General features: G+C 56.5%; 1 protein-coding gene across 1 annotated transcript in view; it reads left to right on the top strand.

The window, feature by feature from the left end:
* Nucleotides 1-21,825, top strand: part of LOC144724796 (contactin-associated protein-like 5) — a 110,727-nt gene that overhangs the window by 47,177 nt on the left and 41,725 nt on the right. Inside the window, exons 5-6 of the mRNA XM_078604183.1 lie at nucleotides 3,476-3,659; nucleotides 17,831-18,034. Coding sequence (XP_078460309.1) covers nucleotides 3,476-3,659; nucleotides 17,831-18,034 — 388 coding nt within the window. The remainder of the gene's footprint in view (nucleotides 1-3,475; nucleotides 3,660-17,830; nucleotides 18,035-21,825) is intronic.

Raw genomic sequence — 21,825 nt, 5'->3', positions numbered from 1 at the left:
TGATTGACACGCGGACACAGAGACGGATTGACGGGCGCAATATCTCCCAGACAAAGCCAGAGTGCACTTTCGTTGGCTCCCTTTAAACAAATATATCGGGTGTTGTTCCATCTGTCTCTCTCGCTGTGTGTGTGCGTGTGGCCAATGTTCATCGCCGTCGGCAGTTCCTTGCCGGTGTCAGAAATTCCACATTCCTATGGTAGGGCCGAGTCCGGCTCCACAAGGCAAACCAAAGCCAACGACTCCTCGTTGAGCAAAGCCCACCACCACCACCACCCCCACCCCCACCACCACCACCACCCCCACACCACCACCCCAACCCCACCACCACCACCACCCCCACCCCACCCCACCCCACCACCACCACTACCCCCACACCACCACCACCACCACCCCCACCCCACCACCACCACCCCCACTCCACCACCACCACTATCACCACTACCACCCCACCACTACCACCCCCACCCCACCACCACCACCACCACCACCTCCACCCCACTACCACCCCCACCCCACCCCCACCACTACCCCCACCCCCACCACTACCCCACCACCACCCCACCACCACCTTCGCGCACCTCCGATCAGCACGGCTGGCTCGGTACGGTGCGAAAGAAGTTCGACTCGCATACGAAGCCATCATCGGCGGCGAGCGTGACGCTGAGCGATTTGCGCGGGGCGAGTGGAACGCGCCGTGACTTCTCCCGCCCCCCGCCTCCCGCCCTCGCCCCTCGCCCCCTTCTTCTTAATTCAACGTCAAAACAAAAACACCAAAACATCGACACGGTGGCATCTCATTAAATTGCTCTACTCACAGCCGCGAGGCACCGTGGTGGTGGTGCTTTGTGTGCGTGTGTCGTTGTAATATATTTAAGAAACAAACTCATACAATGGGGGGAGGGGGGCGGGGGGGAGGAGGGGGGTGTTTGATGGTGGGTGGGTGTGGGGGAGAGCGAGGCTGATTAATTTAAGAAAATGATTGGGTCGTCACCTCTCCGCGATGCGAGCCACGGGGGATGAGTCGCGATCATCTGCGTGCGTCACGTTAGGACAATGGGAACGCGCAAGGGGGTGGTCGATTTATTTATTTGATTACTTCCCCACCCCTCCCTCCCCCTTCCCACTAGGAGGTAGTTGGTGGTTATGGTGGTGGTGGTTGTGGTGGTGAGCCGTTGCGAGCCGCGGTCAAGGGGCCTGATTGTACCGGTTGACTGCCTCTCTCTCTCTCGGTTTTGCCGGCGCCGTTGCTTCGCGTCTGGGTTTTGGGGCTGCCCAGAGTGGCTGCCGAACTTGTCACGAGTCGTCAGAAATCGCTACGGGTCGCCACGAGTAGCCACGAGTTGCCACAAAACGCCACGAGTCTCCAAGAGCCTCCGCTAGTCGCCACGAGTCGAGCTTTCATTCTAGAATCACGAGAAAAATAATTTTCACATTCGGAGCCACGAGTGGCTCCTGAGGTCGCGTCAACTAATTGCTCATGACGCGCGCGCGCACACACAAATAGAACGTAATTACTTCTCACACCATTGTGTGTGTGAGTTTTAGCGAGCATGCGGGAGTGTGACGGAGTGGTGGCGCAGCGGTTAGCACGCTCCACGGACGCATTGAGCCACTTGCATTTGATTTCTGGGCCCCGCTGGCGATACCCGCGGTGTTTATCTGATCCTGTTCCGGGCCGAACGGCATCCTTAAAACACATTGTCCTGCGGAGGGAGCTGGTAGGAACGTTGGGTTGCTCGGTCAATGGCCAGGGTCAACGGCGGCGTGGTGTATTCCGCAAATATGCCCGACTGTGAGGGCGGGCACAAGCCGGCGTGAGTAGGTTAAACGTTGAGTTTTATAAGGGCACCACGGGATGACCAGCCCCTCCCCAACCAGCCCCACCCCTCCCACCCCCACCCAGCCCCTCCCCACCCTCCCCTCTCTACCCAGCCCCACCCCTCCCATTTTTGGATGCGAGACGGACAGACGGACACAATAATCCCCTGTGGGCTGGTGTAACCAGGAGGTTCCTACCAGTATAAGTACCAGGTGCAGCCTGTGAAGAACCTGGGGGGTGGACGGGGAGGAGAACCGGTTCAGATAAACACCACGTGGTGCTGGCCACCCACCCCCTCGTGTGCCGTGCCGGCCTTCTGCGACGCTCAGCGCTTGTCAACCAACAATCTGTCCGGGCGATGCGGGGGATCTTTGTATCAGCTTTCATGTCCGTCGTATGCTGTTGTTGTTGTTACTGTGCTTGCTTATGCAGCGAAGCCTTACCGAGTCTCGTGACTCTTGCTCAGGAGGGGCCTGCCCAAGCTCTTGCCGGAGAGAGGGGATTGCTCTGTACTAAATATTCCAACGTCGTCGTTCGCGCTGTTAATCCCCCGTGATGTAACGACGCCCGACACACATTCTACGCCTTCTTCTTCTTCGCCTTACCAAGAGCCCTTTAACTGTTGAACGCGAGCGCTCTTCTTGAAGCCAGAACTTCGCCTTCTCTCCAACCGCCCCTTCCCCTCGTGCTTATCCCCTGTCGATACCCCTCGAGAATCCAGCCTTTCTCGAAAGTTCGCTCACCCCCTCTCAGCCAATCCCTCCCCCCGCCCCCGCCTTCTTCCACCCTCCTCCCCCCCAACTCTTCGTCAGTCAACCCTCGTCTCCGCCCCCCCCCCCCGTCTTTGACCATTGAATTTGTCCCACTAGTCGCCTTCACCTCTGTGACCCTGACCGATCCCTCGTGTGAGCCCCCCCACCCGCGCCAATCCACACCTCCCGACTGTCCGCTTTGTGCGCGCGCCACAACAGTGAGGTCATTTGCGCTGCACGTTTTTAAAGTTTACATTTTTTTTGATTGGTGCCAAGACGCGGGGGGCCCACGACGCCCAGGGCACGGCGGCCCCTCTCGTGATGCGTCGCCGCGGGAATCTTGAACGCGCACCGTTGAAGTGGTGTTAACCAGGGCGGTCCGCAGGGTTTGAACCGTATAACCTCTGCAGCAAGCAGGCAGTCTCTGTGTCTCCTTGCGAGTCTCTATGTCTCCATGCGAGTCTCCTCTACGTCCATGCGAGTCTCTATGTGAGTCCCTATGTCTCTATTTGGAGTATCTATGTCTATGTCAGTCTCCATGCGAGTCTCTATGTCCATGCAAGCCTCCGTGCGAGTCTCCTCACCGTCTCCGTGTCTCCCCGTGTGTGTGTGTGCGTGCGTGTGTGTGCGCGCGCGCGTGTGTGTGTGAGTGCGCGTGCATGTGTGTGCGTGTGTGTGTGTGCGTGCGTGTGTGTGTGCGCATGCGTGCGTGCGTGCGCGTGTGCTTGTGTGCGTGTGTGCGTGTGTGTGTGTGCGCGTGTGTGTGTGCGTGCGTGTTTGTGTGCGCGTGTGTGCGTGCGCGCGTGTGTGCGCGCGTGCGTGCGCGCGTGTGTGTGTGCGCGCGTGCGTGCGCGTGTGCTTGTGTGTGCGCGTGCGTGCGCGTGTGCTTGTGTGTGCGCAGGGCTTCTCCGGCAACGAGAACGCCGACTCCGTGGTCCGCCACGAGCTGCCGCGCCCGCTGGTCACGCGCTTCCTGCGCTTTGAGCTCCCCGGAGGGGGGGCCCCGGGAGACGCGGCGGGGGGCCAGGCCGGGCACGCGGGGGGCCGGCCTGGACTCAGGGTCGCCGTCTACGGCTGCCAGTACAGTACGTGAGCCAGGGTGGCACCGTGCCCTCCCCCCCCAATTGGGGTGGGGGGTGGCATGAAGTGGAGGGCTGTGACAGCAGAACATTTTTTTAGGGGGGGTGGATCGGAGTCAACTCCCATCCGCCGCAACCATTCGTTCGATTTGTGAGGTTCCAGGTGGTGAAGATGACAGAAGAGATGGAGACGAGTGATAGTGGATGTAGTGGATACGAGAGAAATGAATTGTTGACGAAGGAGCGAGAGAGATGAGAGCAGAGAGGTAGAGAGATGAGACGGACGCGGTGAGCTGAGATATTTGGGCGAGACTTGAGGATGGGAGATGAGATAATGTCCATGTGGCACGGGATAACATGGCATTTTAAAAATAGAAATTCCAACTTTTATTTAAATTGACTTTTTTTCTTCAAATTTTCTTGCTGTGGATTTCACACGTGATGATGATTGCTTGTGTTGCAGTCGAAACGTCGTGAGAATTTTATTGTTTAATATTTGTATTATTTTATTATTTCCCTTCTACGTGACTTTACCGAAAGAACCAAGAATATGAATCCCTGCAGTCACCAAAGCTTTAAATGAAAATTCACTCCCGAATAGTTTATTTTGTTGTTTTTTGTTGTTGTTGTTTCACAACACCACGCGAGCTGCGTGGGCTCACTAAAATAGCCTTTCGCTTGATTTGCAATTTTGCCCGGTGCCACTTCTCGCGTGACCCCGGGGGGTCAGGGTCCAGGGTCCAACTGTTTATGCTTTCACCCCCAAAAGCGCTTCCACCTATCTCTGAATACGAACTGATTCCGTTGCTCCATCTCCACCGGTGAACGTGCTGACGAGCGCGCATTCGCATCCGTGGGTCAGGGGCTACGGGTTTGCATTCCGATGGGTTCGGCATATTTTTTTTGGTGAAATAGATTTGGGTTTTTTGTGTCTGCTGGTGAAACGAGTGGTGCGTTTAGGGTCGGGTTTTATGCGCTCTGATGAGGGTAAGTTATCGGTGCAATTGGCCAGACTTCTGTCGGTGGCTTTGGCAAGGGTTAGGCTGTTGGCTCAACGGGTCAGGGTTCGGAATTCAGTTTGTGTTCGGAGATGGCTTTAATACAATCAGACTCACTTTTAGATCTGACTTCGATAAAAAAAAAAACGGGTGGGTGGGGGGGGGCTCTGGGTTCCGCTTCGCCCTGAGGGATTTGCCACGGTCCAGTGAAAATGGCTCAGCTTTTAGATTCCATTTTTCGATGAGTCGTAGAGATGCGAGTTTTTTTTTTTTTGGCCGAATTCGGGATGAACCGCGCCTGCGTTCGGCGTCCGCATCAGGTGACAGCTGGGAGGCCGCGTTTTCGGCGATAGGCCGCGACGACTTTTGGTTGCTCCCGGCCCATGGTTACTTGGCGGAGGCATGGTTCACGCCACCGTCATTCCTTAAACCAGGAGCGCGAATGCATGCGGCGTGATAGGGAATGAGTCACTGGAGCGCGTGCCGCTGGGAGATTGGTAGACAATAGAATTCGGGGTAGCAGCCCGTTCTGCCAGTTGGACCTGTGGGCAAGGCACGGAGCCCTCTGACGGAATCTAGAGGGGTGCGAGGCCTGGCCACGCTGGGGAGGATAAAAGGCGAGTTCCGACTCACAGTCGGGGCTGCTGCGATCTGGAGTGCAACTCGCCGTGCCGTCGTCGTTGTCGTGATCTTTGCCCTCTGCAAGCTGTGGGTCTGGCAGCATGGTGGCTGTCCCGACACAGTATGTGCTTATCCCCTAAGGCTGTGAAGGCCGGAATGAAAGAGAGAGTATTTTTTTACTCGTATCTGTGAATTGGCACACTATACACGTGTTTCTATGTAGGGAGCGGTGGTAGCAGTGGTTAGCGCGTTGCCCTACGAACCCTGCGACCCGGGTTCAATTCCCGCTCACGGCCAACAGCCAGTGGCGAAAATATGAACCTGACCTGGGCCTCTCCTAGGTCGACTCGGCCTCAAATGAGTACCTGGTGGTGGTGTGTAAACATTGCTACTGTGGAGAGACAAAGGCGGCCAGGCGTGGTGCTGGTCACCCGCCCCCTCGTGTGCTGCGCCGGCCTTCATAGGTGCTCGCTAACAGCACTTGCCCCAACAGTCTGTTGCAGGCTACACGGGCGACCTTTGTCTTTTTTTGTCCGTCGAACTTCTTTCGCCACCGTGCGTAGCCAACCGCGCTCGTCGGAGAGCGGAAGGGCGACGAGAACGGATCGCGAAAGGCAGGTTCGAAGCGGAGAAATTGCTTCTCCTAAAATCCGACGCGGGTTCGGAAACCGTGCGTACGCAAAACCGCGAATTTCTCGCTGCAAAGACGCTCGGCAAAAGACGGCGGCGTTGTTTAGAAGTGGGGGGCTGCGGGAGGGGGGGGGGCTGCGGGAGGGGGGGGGGCTGTGGGAGGGGGGGGGGGCAGAGGCCCAGCAGCGGTGACCGCGCAGCCTGAAACCTGTAAATCACAAAGAATAATTCATTCGCGGTTCGGCGCGCTTTTATTTATTTATATATGCTTCCCCTTTCATTATCCCTTTCGGGTTTTTATTTTGACCGTCCCCTCTTAGCCCACGCGCTTCTACGGCTAATGGAGAGACCTAAAAGTGGCCCGAATTTTTAAAAGCCTCTTCCTCCTCCTCCCCCTCGAGGCCACGTGAAACCTGAACGTTGCTGCGTGAAACCCGAAAGGAATCGAGGTGGAACATGAAAGGCCGGGAGGAAGAGACAGGGCGGGGGTGGGTGTGGGTGGCTTGGAAACGATGAAGTAAAAGGGCGAATGGGGCATTGATATGTTTTACTTTTATTTTATTACCGCGGCTGATGGCTAGGTGGGGGTGGGTGGGGGGTGGGTGGGGGGTGGGTGGGGGGTGGGTGGGGGTGGGTGGGGGGTGGGTGGGGGGGGTGGCGCAGGCAGGGTTGGGCGAGGTCAGTGGGTGGTCGCATCGAGAGACGAGCGTAAATTTTAATAAGAGAGTACGGCACAATACGGGACAAATTGAAAATTGCTTTTCCGAGGCGCCCATCTATAATTCGGAAAGCCCATTACCGTGTACCTTGTGAAGGTTTCGGTTCCTCCTACTCCCTCCCTCCCTCGAGCGAAAATCACAGCGGGGGGGGGAGGGGGGGCAAGGAGTAGCAGCTGGAGGAGCGAACGGAGAGGGGGGGGGGGAGAAAGAGGGGCAATTTCTGGATGAAACGCGGCGATCCTGCCAAGCTGAAACGGGACAATTGGTGACAAATCGTGAGTGCGTTTCGCAGGTTCGTGCGCGCTGCTGCTGGTCGCGGCAGAAGTGGCCCTGATTGCAACGAGAGGTCGGGGGTGGGCGTCAGGTGGGGGCTGGGGGGGGTGGGGTGGTGGGTGGAAGAGACGGACGCGCCAGCAGCGAGTGCCCCATGCCCTTGGCACGCCGGATCGGCGGTCGCGCATCACTCGGCGCGTCGCGGAGCATCGGGCGGTGATGGGGGGCGCTGTGGGGGGGGGGGGCGCTGTGGGGGGGGGGGGGGGCTGGGGGGGGCTGGCTGCTTGGGCACGCCTCGGATCGTTAAGGCGCAGCAGAGGGAGCGCGGTTTCGCGGGACGAAGATGAGCGAGACGTCGCGCAGGGCTGCATCTGTAACCTCCGACACCGGCCACCCCCCCCCCTTTTTTTTTTTTTAAAAACCGTTGTCAGTTTTGGGTGCACCTTGTAAAAGTGCAGCGGAGGCACGGCCATTGTGTCCACCTCGTTTTCTTCTTCTTTTTTTGTGGTGCCCTTTCAAAAGAGGCTCGCCACCCCACTGGCTTCTTGGGCTTGGCTGCCCGTGATTGGCATGCAGTGGAGAGGCGGCGTGGGGGGGGGGGCGATGCGGGGTGGGGGCTGGAGGACGAGATGGGGGGGGGGCCGTGCTGCCTACGATTGCTGTTGGGTGAGGTGAGGGGGGGTGCTCACCCAACGGGTTACATTACAAGGCTCTCCCTTTCGCTTTCATTCGCTGCCGATTACCATTTCCGTTACGACCGAGATGACCATCTGCCACCAGGAAGCGCTCACTTCTCGTGTCCACTACGGGTGCCCACCCAGGGTGCTCACCCTGCGTGCCCACTCCTCGTGCCCACGGCCGGGAGCGGCCGCTGCTTGCGTCTCCAATCTGGTCCCCCCCCCCCCACCTCTCTGTTTCTCTTTTTTTTACGATCAGTGGTAGCAAGAAGATGCTCGGTGTAGTCGGCACTTTGCTTCGTTCATCATTTCGTATTTTTTTTTATAACTTTGCTTTATGTAAACCCCCACCTCTCGCTCACTCTCTCTCTCTCACTCTCCACTCGCCACCTCTCGGCTACAATTCCCCATCGTCCCACTCCATCCTCGCTCTCTCCGTCTCTCGCATGCACTCCTCCTGCCCCACACTCTCCCCTGTCCTCGATCGCTCGTGCTGCCTTCCCTCTCACCTCACTCTTCCTTTCTCCTCCCTTCCATCTCCATAAACTCTCTGATCCCTCACGCGCTGCTCTCCCCTCCTCCCTCTCTCCCCTCCTCCCTCTCTCCCCTCCCTCTCTCCCCTCCCTCTCTCTCTTTTTTACGATCAGTGGAAACAAGAAGATGCTCGGTGTAGTCGGCACTTTGCTTCGTTCATCATTTCGTAATTTTTTTAAAACTTTGCTTTATGTAAAACCCCCACCTCTCACTCTCTCGCTCACTCTCTCTCTCGGTCACTCTCTCGCTCACTCTCTCGCTCATTCTCCCGCTCTCGTTCTGCACGCAGCCCTTCTCGCAGTACGACGGCCTCCGACGGGTAGCTCATATCTGCATGCAGAGCTCCCCGTCATCTGCCACCGAGCACACGGCCTCCTCCATCGCCCACTGCTCCTTGAAGGCCGGCACGGCTCCCTCCCTCTCTCCCCTCCCTCTCTCCCCTCCCTCGCCGTTTCCTCTCTCGCCCCACTCCACTCCACTCTCCATTCACTCTCCATTAACTCTCCCATCCCTCTCCCCTCCCTCTCGTTATCTGCTCTCCCCCGTTGATAATGAGAGCCACGCTGTCGTATCTGCACGCGCTGATGGGCCCTGGGTGGTGTCCCGCGGACGTGGGGATTCAGTGCGGTTATGGACAAGGAAGTCTGTAGAGACCACTGCAATAGAGACACTGCAATAGAGACACTGCAATAGAGACACTGCAATAGAGACACTGCAATAGAGACACTGCAATAGAGACCACTGCAATAGAGACACTGCAATAGAGACCACTGCAATAGAGACACTGCAATAGAGACCACTGCAACATCACTGCCTAGGTCATGCCGTGTGGTGATACAGCGCTACCGTGGGAAGCGGTGGTGTAGTGATGAGCGGCACCGCGTTACGAAACTGGCGTCCCGATAGTGACCACGGTGTAATGCTACGACTCACGATGATTACGATGACGACAAGGATGATGATGATAGAGATACTGATGGTGACGAGTATGATGCCCATGTCTGGATCCTGAGCTGTCGTTATAATTTCCGTATCTTACCCGACACAGTCTTGCCGAGTCTCATGTATATATTTAATAATATAAATAATCATTATTACGATGATGGGGGGGGGGTCAGAAGTGCCCGCACAACAGCCACCGCGCGCCGAGGGAGACCACGCGCGCACACTCCGTCTAGACGGAGATGATTTCTGAAACATTGAGGCTCTGATGACTTCTCCACGGAAACTGAGCGAGTGGTAGGGGAGGAGGAGGGCAGCGAGCGTGGGGGGGGAGGTGAGCGCAGAGCTGACAGATGGGGCTTTGAGGAACCCCACGCCCCGTGCTCTCCCCGTCACTCTCTGCCACCCCCCCCCCACCTTGCACACACGCACGCCCACGCGCGCTCACACATCCACATCGAGCTTGCGTACCCACCACCTGCACGCCCCAACCACGCACGCATATACCCGACCCTCAACACATGCACCCACCTCGACGCGCACTCACCCAACAAAGATCCCCCGCGTAGCCTGTGACAGGCTGCAGGGGCAAGTGCTGTTAGCGAGCACCCTATGAAGGCCTGCACGGCACACGAGGAGGTGGGTGGCCAGCACCACGCCCGGCCGCCTTCGTTTCCTTCCTCTTCCTATTGGCGATGTTTACACATTTGAGGCTGAGTCGACCTAGGGGTGGCTAAGGACCGGTTCAGATAATCGTCACCGGTGTTGGCCGTGAGTGGGAATCGAACTCGGGCCGTCAGGTTCGTAGCAGAACCCGCTAACCGTTGCACTACCCCCTCCCCACCTACACAACCATCTATGTACATACTCACCCACAGATGCACCAACAGCCATCCACCTACACCGACCAATCTGCACACCAACCCAACTATATGCCCACCCACCTACACACACACCCCCACCGACACACCCACCTACACACACACCCCCACCGACACACCCACCTACACACACACACACCCACCAACATAATCAACCACCCAAGCAGGTCACCTGCTATTCGCCCATGAACAGATTCACCCAAACACTACACACTCAACCACCGACACACCCACCCCTCCACGCAGCTATGCACAGACCACACTCACTCTCCCACCTACACTCCTCCACCTACACACCTACTCTGCCATTTATGTTCACGGACCACTGATGCCGTTTCCATCTCCCCAGCAACCAGCGAACACACCCACCACTTGGCCTTGAAACGCCACACGGCTCACCAGAATCAGAATATTTCTTTATTCTACAGAAATCCCATGGGCTGTAAAGCTCTTTTTTCACAGATGTCCTATAGGGGCAGGTAAACAAGTTACAATAACAAACACAGTACAAAACATAATAGCAATGCAAAGTAGCAGAGAGATAAACAAATCACACAAACACGTACAAATAAAAACGAAACCACCCACATCCTTCCAAACAAAGCCCACTGAGGCATTAACTTATTTTTCAAAAGCGACCTGGCCACCACAAATGATAGCTCAACAAAGTAGCCCATCATTGTTTACATTTATAGCAGCCAAAATAATGTTCAATAGCCTCAATGCGAGTTTCAAAATGTGGAGGGGAAATGTAAATATTGTGTTCACCGGCTAGGACGGTTGGATTTCTGGTGCGACCTGTACTGGGTACCAAACTCAGCCGTGGCGGCTTGCACGAGCCACAGTCCTGCATCTCTCACCCCCGACTAGGGGTCGGCACGGTTTGAACCGACTCAAACTGGTTTCAAATTGAGCAATCCAAACCAAACCTGCGACGACTGAACCAAACCAAACCAAAACCAAACCAAACTAAGCTAAACCAAACCTCTTAAGTTGGCTTGAACCAAACTAGTTTGAGCCGGTTCCACCCTGTCCGAGCCAAACCGAGTCGGTTTTCGTAGCCCCAAACCAAACCGAACCAGTTCAAACAGAGCCAAACCAAACCGATTTGGTTCGGTTCAAACCGCGGTTTGGTGGTTTGAGCCAAACCGTGCCGACCCCTACCCCCGACTTTGTGTTCCCCCCGGCATCATCAGCAGGGGAGGGTAACAGACGCCAATCCCAGCTGTAAGCGATAATCAGATAGTGAGAATTATATTATTTTATTTTATTATGTTTTATTTTTATTATTTTATTACTTCCCTTCTACGTGACTTTACCGAAAGAACCAAGAAGATGAATCCCTGCAGTCACGAAAGCTTTAAATCGAAAGATAATCAGATTCTCGCTCGCAATTTTTGAAGAATTCACCAAGAGCGGGCCCATTGTGTGGGGTTTTTGGATGGGGCCTCGAGGTGGATGCCCGACGCCAGGTAAGGCCCACTAAGCTATTTAGCTCTTTTTCAAAAGCGATCTGGCCACAGATGATAGCTCAACGAAGTGTCTCATCATGTGGATATTGAGAGCAGCCAAATACTACATGTTTCTAAATGTGGAGGGGAAAACCGGAGGACCCGGAGAAAAATCCACGCGATCGCGGGAAGAGAGACACGCAAACTCCAAATATACAGGAGGCGTCGGCGCCTGAATAGAACCCATGACCTCTTGCATACCAGGCGAGGTAGTTAACATCTTGCAACCGTGGCGCCCGTGGCAAGCGCATCTTGCAAATGACGGGCCTACGGTCCTGGTGTCAAGTACCTGAACTCGAATTCGCTTTTCTTCCACTGCACAATCAAGCAGATGTTCTTGTTTGGGCCCCAAGATGTTGCGTGGAGTTCGCTGATGAAGAGACAGCGTGTCGGTGATTAAAAGCCCACGGGGTCGCTCCACAATCTGGCAGCGTCCTTCTCTCGCTATTGTTGAGCCAATCTGGCCCACGCATTCCAATTACTCCGTGCTCAAAGCGTTAGCGTCGTGACCCACTCGGGCATTAAAGTCACTTCAGCAAGACGACTTTGTCCTGAGGGGCCACTTTGGCTAAAGCACGGGTTAGGAGGTCATGCGAGGCATCTGACTCATCTACCTCGCTGGCGTCCCTCCACAGATGTTCATCTTCGGTGGGGGGAGGGGGGTGGAGGCTAACACCACCACCGTTTGTCGCCTCCTGCTGTAAGCCAAGCGAATCCACTACAGCCTTTCACTCACGATCTCCCACACACATCATCGCCACGTTCTCACACCTGCCCTGATTTTGTTTCATTATAAAAGAGGATCCACTTCACCGTTGTTTAACGCTATCTACCCCGACGAGAGGATTGAGTGTTAGTGGCCCATGCATGTGGCCTGTGGTCCAGCACTGTGGAGGCGAGGGATGGTGAATCGGACAAATGACGAATTGCATTTGAGGCGCGCCAGCAGAATGCAAACGTGGACTGATCTCGCGGGTCCCTACTGTATGGGATCGAGCGTTGCCCCGTCGCACATGTGGGGTTTCTCCGGATGCCCAGATTTCATCCCACATGCATAATAAACTACTAATTGGCTGAAAAAAACTTAATACACAGAAAACTGCGGAACAATTGTTGCTAGCACCGGCTGACCGCCTGGCAGATGTTCCAACTCGTCCCGTGGTTCCAACTCGGCGATTGTGAGATGCATTTTTCCACGAACGATGCTCTCTCTCTGAAACCAAAAGAACGCAACAATTACGACTGGCCACCCCTCGCTGTGACGTGAACTGGAACCAGTCCTCCGAGCCTCCTTATCGCACGGACGTCCACGCGGCGAGCGTTTAGACATTTCCACGTGGACAGCCGCAGCGATTGGAGGTCGCTTCTGGCGATAGTTCCCGCATGGGCTTCGCCAAACGGGGGGGGGGGGGGGGTGTGGCCTCCAGTACATTCTTTAAATTTTCATTTTTGTTGTCTCTTGGCAATTAAGTTTGCTGTGGACGGGCTGCCAGCTACTCACCCCGCTCCAAACCAGAGCCCCCCCCCCCTCGCCCCCCCCATTCGCCCCCCCCCCATTCGCCTCCCTGGAGGATGAGAGAGCGCCAGGTGGTAATCAGTTGATTAGTCAAAGTCAAAGTGATTTCCTGCTCAAAATGAGCATTTAGGAATTGGTGCTAATCTCCTGTTTACGGCTCTGGACCAGCGGGGGAATTTCTGCATTCCCATTCCGAGGTGGGTGGGTGGGGGAGAGGCGAGTTTACCCATCGGATAAACCCCGTTGAATTCCTCACAAAGTGGTACCATATTTTATCGACCACCGGAGAGACGATGATGATGGGCTGAGTCAATCCTCCCGTAATCAGGAATTTGCACTCGCAACCTTCCTGGGTCGCAAGCCGCTCGCTCTCCCACTGAGCTTCCTGGGCGGACACTCTTGATGACGCTAATTGTTGACGATGTGAGTGCAGCCACGAGTGTCGACTACTCTCAGCCTCCACCCCCTCGCTGAACACACCGCAGAGCACAAATAGAAAGGCCCCCCAGGTAGCCTACAAAGACCGTTGGGGGCAAGTGCTGTTAGCGAGCGGCACCTATCAAGGCCAGCGCAGCACACGAGTGGGTGGGTGGCCAGCACTCCGCCTGGCCGCCTTTGACTCCCGAGTGGCGATGTTTACACATCGCACCAGGTACTCATTTGAGGCCGAGTCGACCTAGGGGAGGCACAGGACCGGTTCAGATAATCGTCACTGGTGTTGGCCGTGAGCGGGAATCGAACCTGGGTTGCCGGCTTCGTAGCGCAAAGCGCTGGGTCAACACATACACACACGTGTACCCACACACACACAACAACAACAACCGCCATTCGCCACTAAGTGGCGGTGACGTCTCCATGAGGCGAGGTGCACGTTGAGGCCACGTGAAGTATCGAACGCCCACTGGCAGGTCACGGGGCAGACCCAGGTGCCACGGGTCGACTGACTGAGATGAGTGGCTGATGCACCACCTGTGCCCCCTACTGTGCCAACTTGCTGTGCTTTAGCCACCCGGCGCTCCGCTCATTGCTGTGAGCGTCGCTCCTCCCCCCTCCGTTGTTGTTCGAGGGTGACTGCCTCCAACTGTCCAGTAGCGTCCTTCACGAGCCTCCTCCACCGCTGGTACCAGTCATCGGCAAGTCCACTCAGCTCCACATCCTCCTTAACCACATCACTCCATCTCTTCTCTAGCCCGTGCCGTGCCCGTTTAGCCTCCTCGATCCGGCCGAACAAAAGCTGTTTAGGCATGCGGTGGCTGGGCATGTGGGCTACGTGACCCAGCCAACGCAGCCTTGCCTGCCGGAAGAGCTCACCGATTGGACTTTGTCCAGATCTTTCAAGGATATGTGAGCTCCTCACACACACGTGTATAACCACACACACACGTGTACCCATATACGATCACAGGTCAGCTTAGCTGAAAGGTAATTCATTAGCATTACAATTACCGCATCAATTCCCCAACCTAATTACAATTAATTTGAAAAAAAAAATGAAATTGATTTCCATTCTTTCCATTTTGGTGAAAGAGCAGCTGCCTCCGACAAATTTGAATTACGATTGAAATTACTTGAAACCCTTAATTAATTGTGCTCGTGGTTACACCTGCGTTCAGAAACGGTCATTTAATACGGCCAAATGTTTCGCAAAGTTTGTGCTAATTGACCGCGTTTAGTTACACCAGGGTAAATACCATCATCAGCAGCAGGGAGCATCAGCACTTTTACATCTGGATTGAAAACACATTTCTTTAGGACTGCTGTTTGTGTTTAGTTTGTTATCCTTCCCCCGCACCTCTAATCAGCACGGTTGGCTACGTACGGTGCAACAGAAGTTCAACGTACATCATTTAACAAAAAAAGTCAAAAACAGCATGCGTACTCTTATCATAAGCAGCAGCAACATCGCTACCTCACACAGTCTTGTAAGATGCTGCTGCTAAAGGTAACAGCAGCAGCAGCCCCTTTCCCCGGATCTTGAGCGAGATGCAGGTGATTATTTATTTGCTGGACGCTGAAAGAATCCCAACACGCGCGTTGCACCGAGCCACCGTCTCATCACCACCACCATCACCACCATCATCACCACCATCACCACCATCAGCACCACCATCATCACCACCATCACCACCATCACCAGCATCACCACCACCATCACCACCATCACCACCACCATCATCACCATCATCACCACCATCACCACCACCATCAGCACCATCATCAGCGCCGCGCTGCGTCTGTCAGCACCGCTGTCCCCTCTCCGCACTTGGTCGCTCCCCTGACAGGTGTCTCACCCCCCCACCCTCCTCCTGCTCCCACTCACCACCCCCCCACCCTCCTTCCCTCCTCCCCCTCCCACTCACCCCCACCTCTCCCCCACCCTCCTCCTCTCACTCACCAACACCCCCCCACCCTCCTTCCCTCCTCCCACTCACCCCCACCTCTCCCCCACCCTCCTCCTCCCACTCACCAACAGCCTCCCCCCCCCACCCTTCACCTCCTCCTCCCACTCACCAACACCCTCCCCCACTCACCCAATCACCCACCTCTCCCCCACCTCTCCCCCACCCTCCTCCTCCCACTCACCAACACCTCTCCCCCACCCTCCTCCTCTCACTCACCAACACCCCCCCACCCTCCTTCCCTCCTCCCACTCACCCCCACCTCTCCCCCACCCTCCTCCTCCCACTCACCAACAGCCTCCCCCCCCCACCCTTCACCTCCTCCTCCCACTCACCAACACCCTCCCCCACTCACCCAATCACCCACCTCTCCCCCACCTCTCCCCCACCCTCCTCCTCCCACTCACCAACACCTCTCCCCCACCCTCCTCCTCTCACTCACCAACACCCCCCCACCCTCCTTCCCTCCTCCCACTCACCCCCACCTCTCCCCCACCCTCCTCCTCCCACTCACCAACAGCCTCACCCCCCCACCCTTCACCTCCTCCTCCCACTCACCAACACCCTCCCCCACTCACCCAATCACCCACCTCTCCCCCACCTCTCCCCATCCCTCCTCCTCCCACTCACCAACAGCCTCCCCCCCCCACCCTTCACCTCCTCCTCCCACTCACCAACACCCTCCCCCACTCACCCAATCACCCACCTCTCCCCCACCCTCCTCCTCCCACTCACCAACACCCCCCCCCACTCACCCAATCACCCACCCCTCCCCACAAAGACAAAGCTTCCTCCCCCTGTAGCCGACACCGGGCTGCTAGGGCAAGGTGAGTGGGGAGCGCGTGGCCAACACAACGCGTTGACGTGGCGAGTGCTTTTACGCCGTTTTTAGAGCACCGGATACACGATGCGAACAAAGAATTAAATCAACGCGCGCGTGCGTGCGCGTGCATGTCGGTGTCATGTATGTGCGGGCGGACGTCAGCACCCCCCCCCCCCCCACGTAGCCACAAGAGCCACGTGACAGCCTCCTCCAGCACGTGCAGCACAAACAACAACAACCACCGCCAGTACCGCCCGGCACGGCCCGGACCATGTCCCGATCGGATGTTCAAATCGGCACAAAGACGAAGACCCCCCGTACAGCCTAAACACACTGTTGGGGCAAGTGCTGTTAGCGAGCGCCTATGGAAGGCCCGCACGGCACACTGAGGGGGTGGGTGGCTAACACCACGCCCGGCCACCTTTGTCTCCCTAGTGGCGATGTTTACACACCGCACCTGGTACTCATTTGAGGCCGAGTCGACCTAGCGGAGGCCGAGGACCGGTTCAGATAATCGTCACCGCCGGTGTTGACCGTGAGCGGAAATCGAACTCGGGTCGCCGCGGTTGGCAGCGCAGCGTAGCGCTAACCACTGCGCCACCGCTCCCCGCACGGTGCCACCGCTCTCCACTCGTCCCACTCGCCCCACTCACTCCACTCGCCCCACTCACCCCACTCGCCCCACACACACAGGGCGCGAGGTTCGTGCGCGCGGGAGGGTTGGCGAGAGTGGCTGGGACGATGTGACTGTGTGCGCGCGTGTGTGTGGAGCGGTGGCGCAGCGGTTAGCGCTACGCTGCGCTACGAACCCGGCGACCCGAGTACCGATTTCTCCGCTCACGGCCACCAACACCGGTGACGATTATCTGAACCGGTCTTGGGCCTCCCCTAGGTCGACTCAGCCTTAACGTAGTAGCTGGTGCTGTGCGTAACCAGCAGTATTGGGGAGTCAAAGGTGCTACTCGCTAACAGCACTTGCCCCAACAGCTTGTTAAGGCTACACGGGGGGGGATCTTTGTCATTGTGGTAGGGCAATGTTCTTCGTTGCGAGGCCCGCGGGTCCCTAGCGGCCCCTGGCGGCCTTTCGTGCAGGCCCACCGAGAATACACAACACGTGACCCCCCCATCAACATCATCATCATCGTGCTGCTGTCAAACCCCCAACGGTTTCAAACGCGTGGCGTCTCCTCTGACACTGATGATGTCTCCTCGGCGAAAGTGGGGCCAACCCTCCTCTGAAATTTAATGGAGAATATCGTGGTGGCGGTGGTGGGGGGCACGTGTGCAGTGTGCGCGCCTCATTGGGCAATCGATGCGTGGCTCAAAACACAAAGACCACAGCGGCACGCAACAACAACAACCGCCATTCTCCACCGGCGGTGATGTCACCACTACGCTTGTGCCAGGCCAAGTGCACTTTAAGGCCACGTGAAGTGTCGAATACCCGCTGGCATGAGGTCACGGGCCAGACCCAGCAGGTGCCATGCCTTGACAGACTGAGATGACTGACCGATGCCAGTCAACACACACACAGACACGCGCGCACACGTGGTCGCGTCACCAGCTGTGTCTCCTACCTGACCGTTGTGAGCCCAGTTCACGCACCACCCCCCCACCACCACCAACCCCACGATGTCACGTCCACCTCCGCAGATTCGAGCGTGGCCTACCTGGACGGGCGCAGTCTGCTCTCGCTGCGCTTCGCGAGAAAGACGGAGCGCACCATCAAGGACGTGGTGGCGCTGCACTTCAAGACGGGCTCCAGCGACGGCGTCCTGCTGCACGGGGAGGGCCAACAGGGCGACTACCTCACCCTCGCGCTGCACCGCGGGCGGCTACAGCTGCACATCAACCTCGGTGAGCCGCGGTTCGACCCCCGGCCCTGGCTCTGTCTGGGTCGTTCCTTTCTCCAGGGCTGCCAACCGATCCGTAGTTGCGCCCCATTCTCTCTCTCTCTCTCCGTATCCATCCATCATCCCTGTACCCCCCCACCCCCCACTTACACCCCCCCCCCCCCCACTTACACCCCCCCCCCCCCCCCCACTTTCTCAAAATCACCCAAACAAACTTGGACTTGCTCACAAAGTGGTACATATTTTCTCGACCGCCCCCCCCACCCCCCGGAGTGATGATGGGTCACTACCCCTCCACCACCACCACCACCCCGTTGCCTAACCAGCAATTTGAACTTTCCCGGATTGCGATCCGCTCGCTCTACCACTGAGCCAGGTGGCCAGACACTCGACAATGCTCGTGACGGGGCCCACGGGCTGACGGCGTTCGGGGGATTTTTGTCCCAGCCACATCCTTGCTCGCCCGCACTGCTTCCGCTGCTTCGCTTGCAGCAGCAAACAACAACAACAACAACAAAGAGGTTTCATCTTCTTGGTTCTTTCGGTAAAGTCACGTAGAAGGGAAGTAATAATAAAAATAAAACATAATAAAATAATTCTCACGACGTTTCGGCCACAACGCAAGCAGCCGTCCTCAGGTGAAGACCAGGTCTGTCGGGGCAGCAGCAGCAGCGGCACAGTGCCCGGTGCACGTGCTCGAGGAAGACCCAAGGACGGCAATGGGTGGGATCGCATCCAAGCATGGACGAGGCTCACGCTGGAACGGACAACGAGGATCGCTGAAAACAGAAGTGCAGTGGCGAAGGATTGCCCATGGTGCGGCCAAACCGTCGGATCGAGGATGACTGAAGACGAGACAAGCAGCAGTAGCAGCAGTAGCAGCAGCAGCAGTAGCAACAGCAGCAGCAGCAACAGCAGTAGCAGCAGTAGCAGCAGTATCAGCAGCAGTCGCAGTAGCAGCAGCAGCAGTAGCAGCAGTAACAGCAGCAGTAGCAGCAGTAGCAGCAGCAATAGCAGTAGCAGCAGCAGTAGCAGCAGCAACAGTAGCAGCAGCAGTAGCAGCAGCAGTAGCAGCAGTAGCAGCAGCAGCAATAACAGCAGCAGTAGCAGCAGTAGCAGCAACAGTAGCAGCAGCAGTAGCAGCAGCAGCAATAACAGCAGCAGTAGTAGCAGCAGCAGTAGCAGCAGCAGCAGTAGCAGCAGCAGCAGGCAAGAGCCGCGTTTTTTTGTGTTTGAGCAGCACAAAAAGCACTCTTGAGTGGGCAGTGTCCTGCGATGCGATCTTTGGCCAATTCCGTTTAAAATCACCGGTGTTCTTGTTTTGCTTTGCGTGGGAGGCATGCCGAGCACCTGTTTGCTGCATTGATTTTGTGACTCGAGTCCCTCTTCTGTAAAAGAGGCCCCTTTCTTCCCCCCTCCCACTCTCAACAGACTCTCTTCACCTGGTTGTAAATAAGGGGGCTATTGATTGGCTAATTGATTGACTAACACCGATCACTGACATGCCGCGAACCCGAACAGTGACCCTTCCCCGAACACTGATAATACTCCTAACTCTCATCTTACTCCGATGACTTTACCAATGCCCCGATTAAATCCACTAACCCTACCCCATACGCTTACCCCACTACAAACCCTACTCTACACCTTCCCTCGCCGCAAACCCTAAACCCGCTCCTAACACAAACACTGCCATGAACACAAACTCTACCTCTAATCCTAACCAGGACACAAACCCGAGCCTTACCCTAACCACAACACTACCCCTACCTCTAACGCTACTGTTAACTCTACCCCCACCAGATAACCCTCCTCCTACCACAAACCTTAACCCTAACACCAAAACCCTACCCCCAATCTTAACTCAAACTCCGAATACTGAACCCCGATTTCAACCCCCTGACCTGTCAGTAGCCCCAGCCCGTAGCACCTAACACCAGCCACGCAACACGCTCGCACCCACGAACCCATCCACGTGTTTAGGGCGCCGCCGTGGCTAGGAGATGTTAACTCCCTCGCCCGGTATACAGGAGGTCATGAGTTCCATCCCGGCCCTGACGCCTGCTGTATTTTTTTGGGAGTTTGCGTGTCTCTCTCTCTCCCCGTGGATTTTTCTCCGGGCCCTTCGGCGTTTCCCTCCACATTTAGAATCGACGCCACGCGCTTTAGAGGATTTGGCTGCGACACATATCCACGATAAGACACCTCGGTGAGCAATTGTTTGCGATCGCCAGGTCGCTACTGATAAAAAAATCTACGTAGCTCAGCGGAGCCTTACCTGGTAAAATGACAAAAAAAAGGTTTAGTTTATAATGATTATTTGTTGGTGTGAACCAGATGTAGTCAAGTGGGATCAACACCCTCCCTCCCTCCCTCCTGCACCCCCCCCATCCCCCACTTGCTCCCCCTCCTTCCCCCAGTCACGCATGTCTGAGCGGAGAGACAGCCCCTCTGACACAAAGTCACCCCACCTCCTCCCACCCAGCACCTCCACCCACCCCCCTCCCCCCTCCAGAGTCGTGTGCGCTCTGCTCGCTCTGCAGACCTCATCAGATGGCACTCGCGATCCGCTTCGTCGCTTTTAACAATTTTTTTTTTCTCTGTCTCCTCTCCCGACCCTCGCTCTGAGTTTAATTTCAAAATTCGCTCTCGGCGTCGCGAGATGATGTGCGGAGAGAGCGGCGCTCACCGCCCCGCGTGCGACGACTCTCCCGCGCTGAAGGAGACGTCGCACAACTACTCTTTGAGTATCCCTTGTCGTATACGTCGTCGTCGTCGTCATTATTATTACGACGCGCGCGTTTTATTTTTTTTATCCGGGCAAGCCTCGCTGTGTCTCATGAGCCTATTTCAGGAGGGTCCCGTCGAGTTTTCGCAGGAGTGGCTTGGGGGCAATGATCGCTGCTTGCTGTGTGCGTGATCCCAGTTGAGTAATTTTCGGCGTCGATTTTTCAAAAGTGACCAACGCGGGGATCCCCTAACACCCACTGCGGACACCGCAGCATTAACCAGGGCGGACGACGGAATCGAACCGCGAGCCCCTCGCAACAAAGCGACGAACGCGCGAACCGCAACGCCGCCCTCCGAGTGACGTCCTTGACACCTTCCGGCACATCGCGACCTGACGCCGAGTAGACTTTGAAGACGGATGGCACGTCCTACAAACAAGGCGGCCAAAGCAGAGCGGCGTTGCGTATCGATGCGGGAAAGCCTCGCCGAGGCCCGGCGCTCATCTGTAGCCCAACACTCATGGACGTAAAGGGGCAAAACCTCCCTCGTACGGCAGAAGCCTCCGGAGAATGGCCAGGGTCAACGGCGTCGTGGTGTATTCCGCAAATATGCCCGACTGTGAGGGCGGGCACAAGCCGGCGTGAGTAGGTTAAACGTTGAGTTTTATAAGGGCACCACGGGGTGACCAGCCCCACCCTCCCCACCCAGCTCCTCCCCACCCAGCCCCTCCACACCCTCCCCTCTCCACCCAGCCCCACTCCTCCCATTTCTGGATGCACGACGGACGGACGGACACAATAATCCCCTGTGGGCTGGTGTAACCAGGAGGTTCCTACCAGTATGAAGGCGTGACCAACTTATAAGCAGGCACCACAAATGTAATCGCAATAGTTTAGAGTACTGTGTCAATCTACCGCTGGGTGACGGTGTTCGCCACGCTGTGATGATCATGGGAGCTGTTTGACCATACTTCACCACGCTGGTCAGTGCGGGTTGGTGAAGCGTAGAACGCAGGACCCTGTCCAGATATCGCTCGCCACTGATGCCAGCCGTCGCCGAGAATCT

Source organism: Lampetra planeri, chromosome 21 (genome assembly GCF_965212315.1).
Source record: "Lampetra planeri chromosome 21, kcLamPlan1.2.h2, whole genome shotgun sequence".
In the NCBI taxonomy this organism is placed as follows: Eukaryota; Metazoa; Chordata; class Hyperoartia; order Petromyzontiformes; family Petromyzontidae; genus Lampetra; species Lampetra planeri.
Note: the sequence above shows the minus strand (reverse complement) of the source record. Positions and strands in the feature narration are given on the sequence as shown.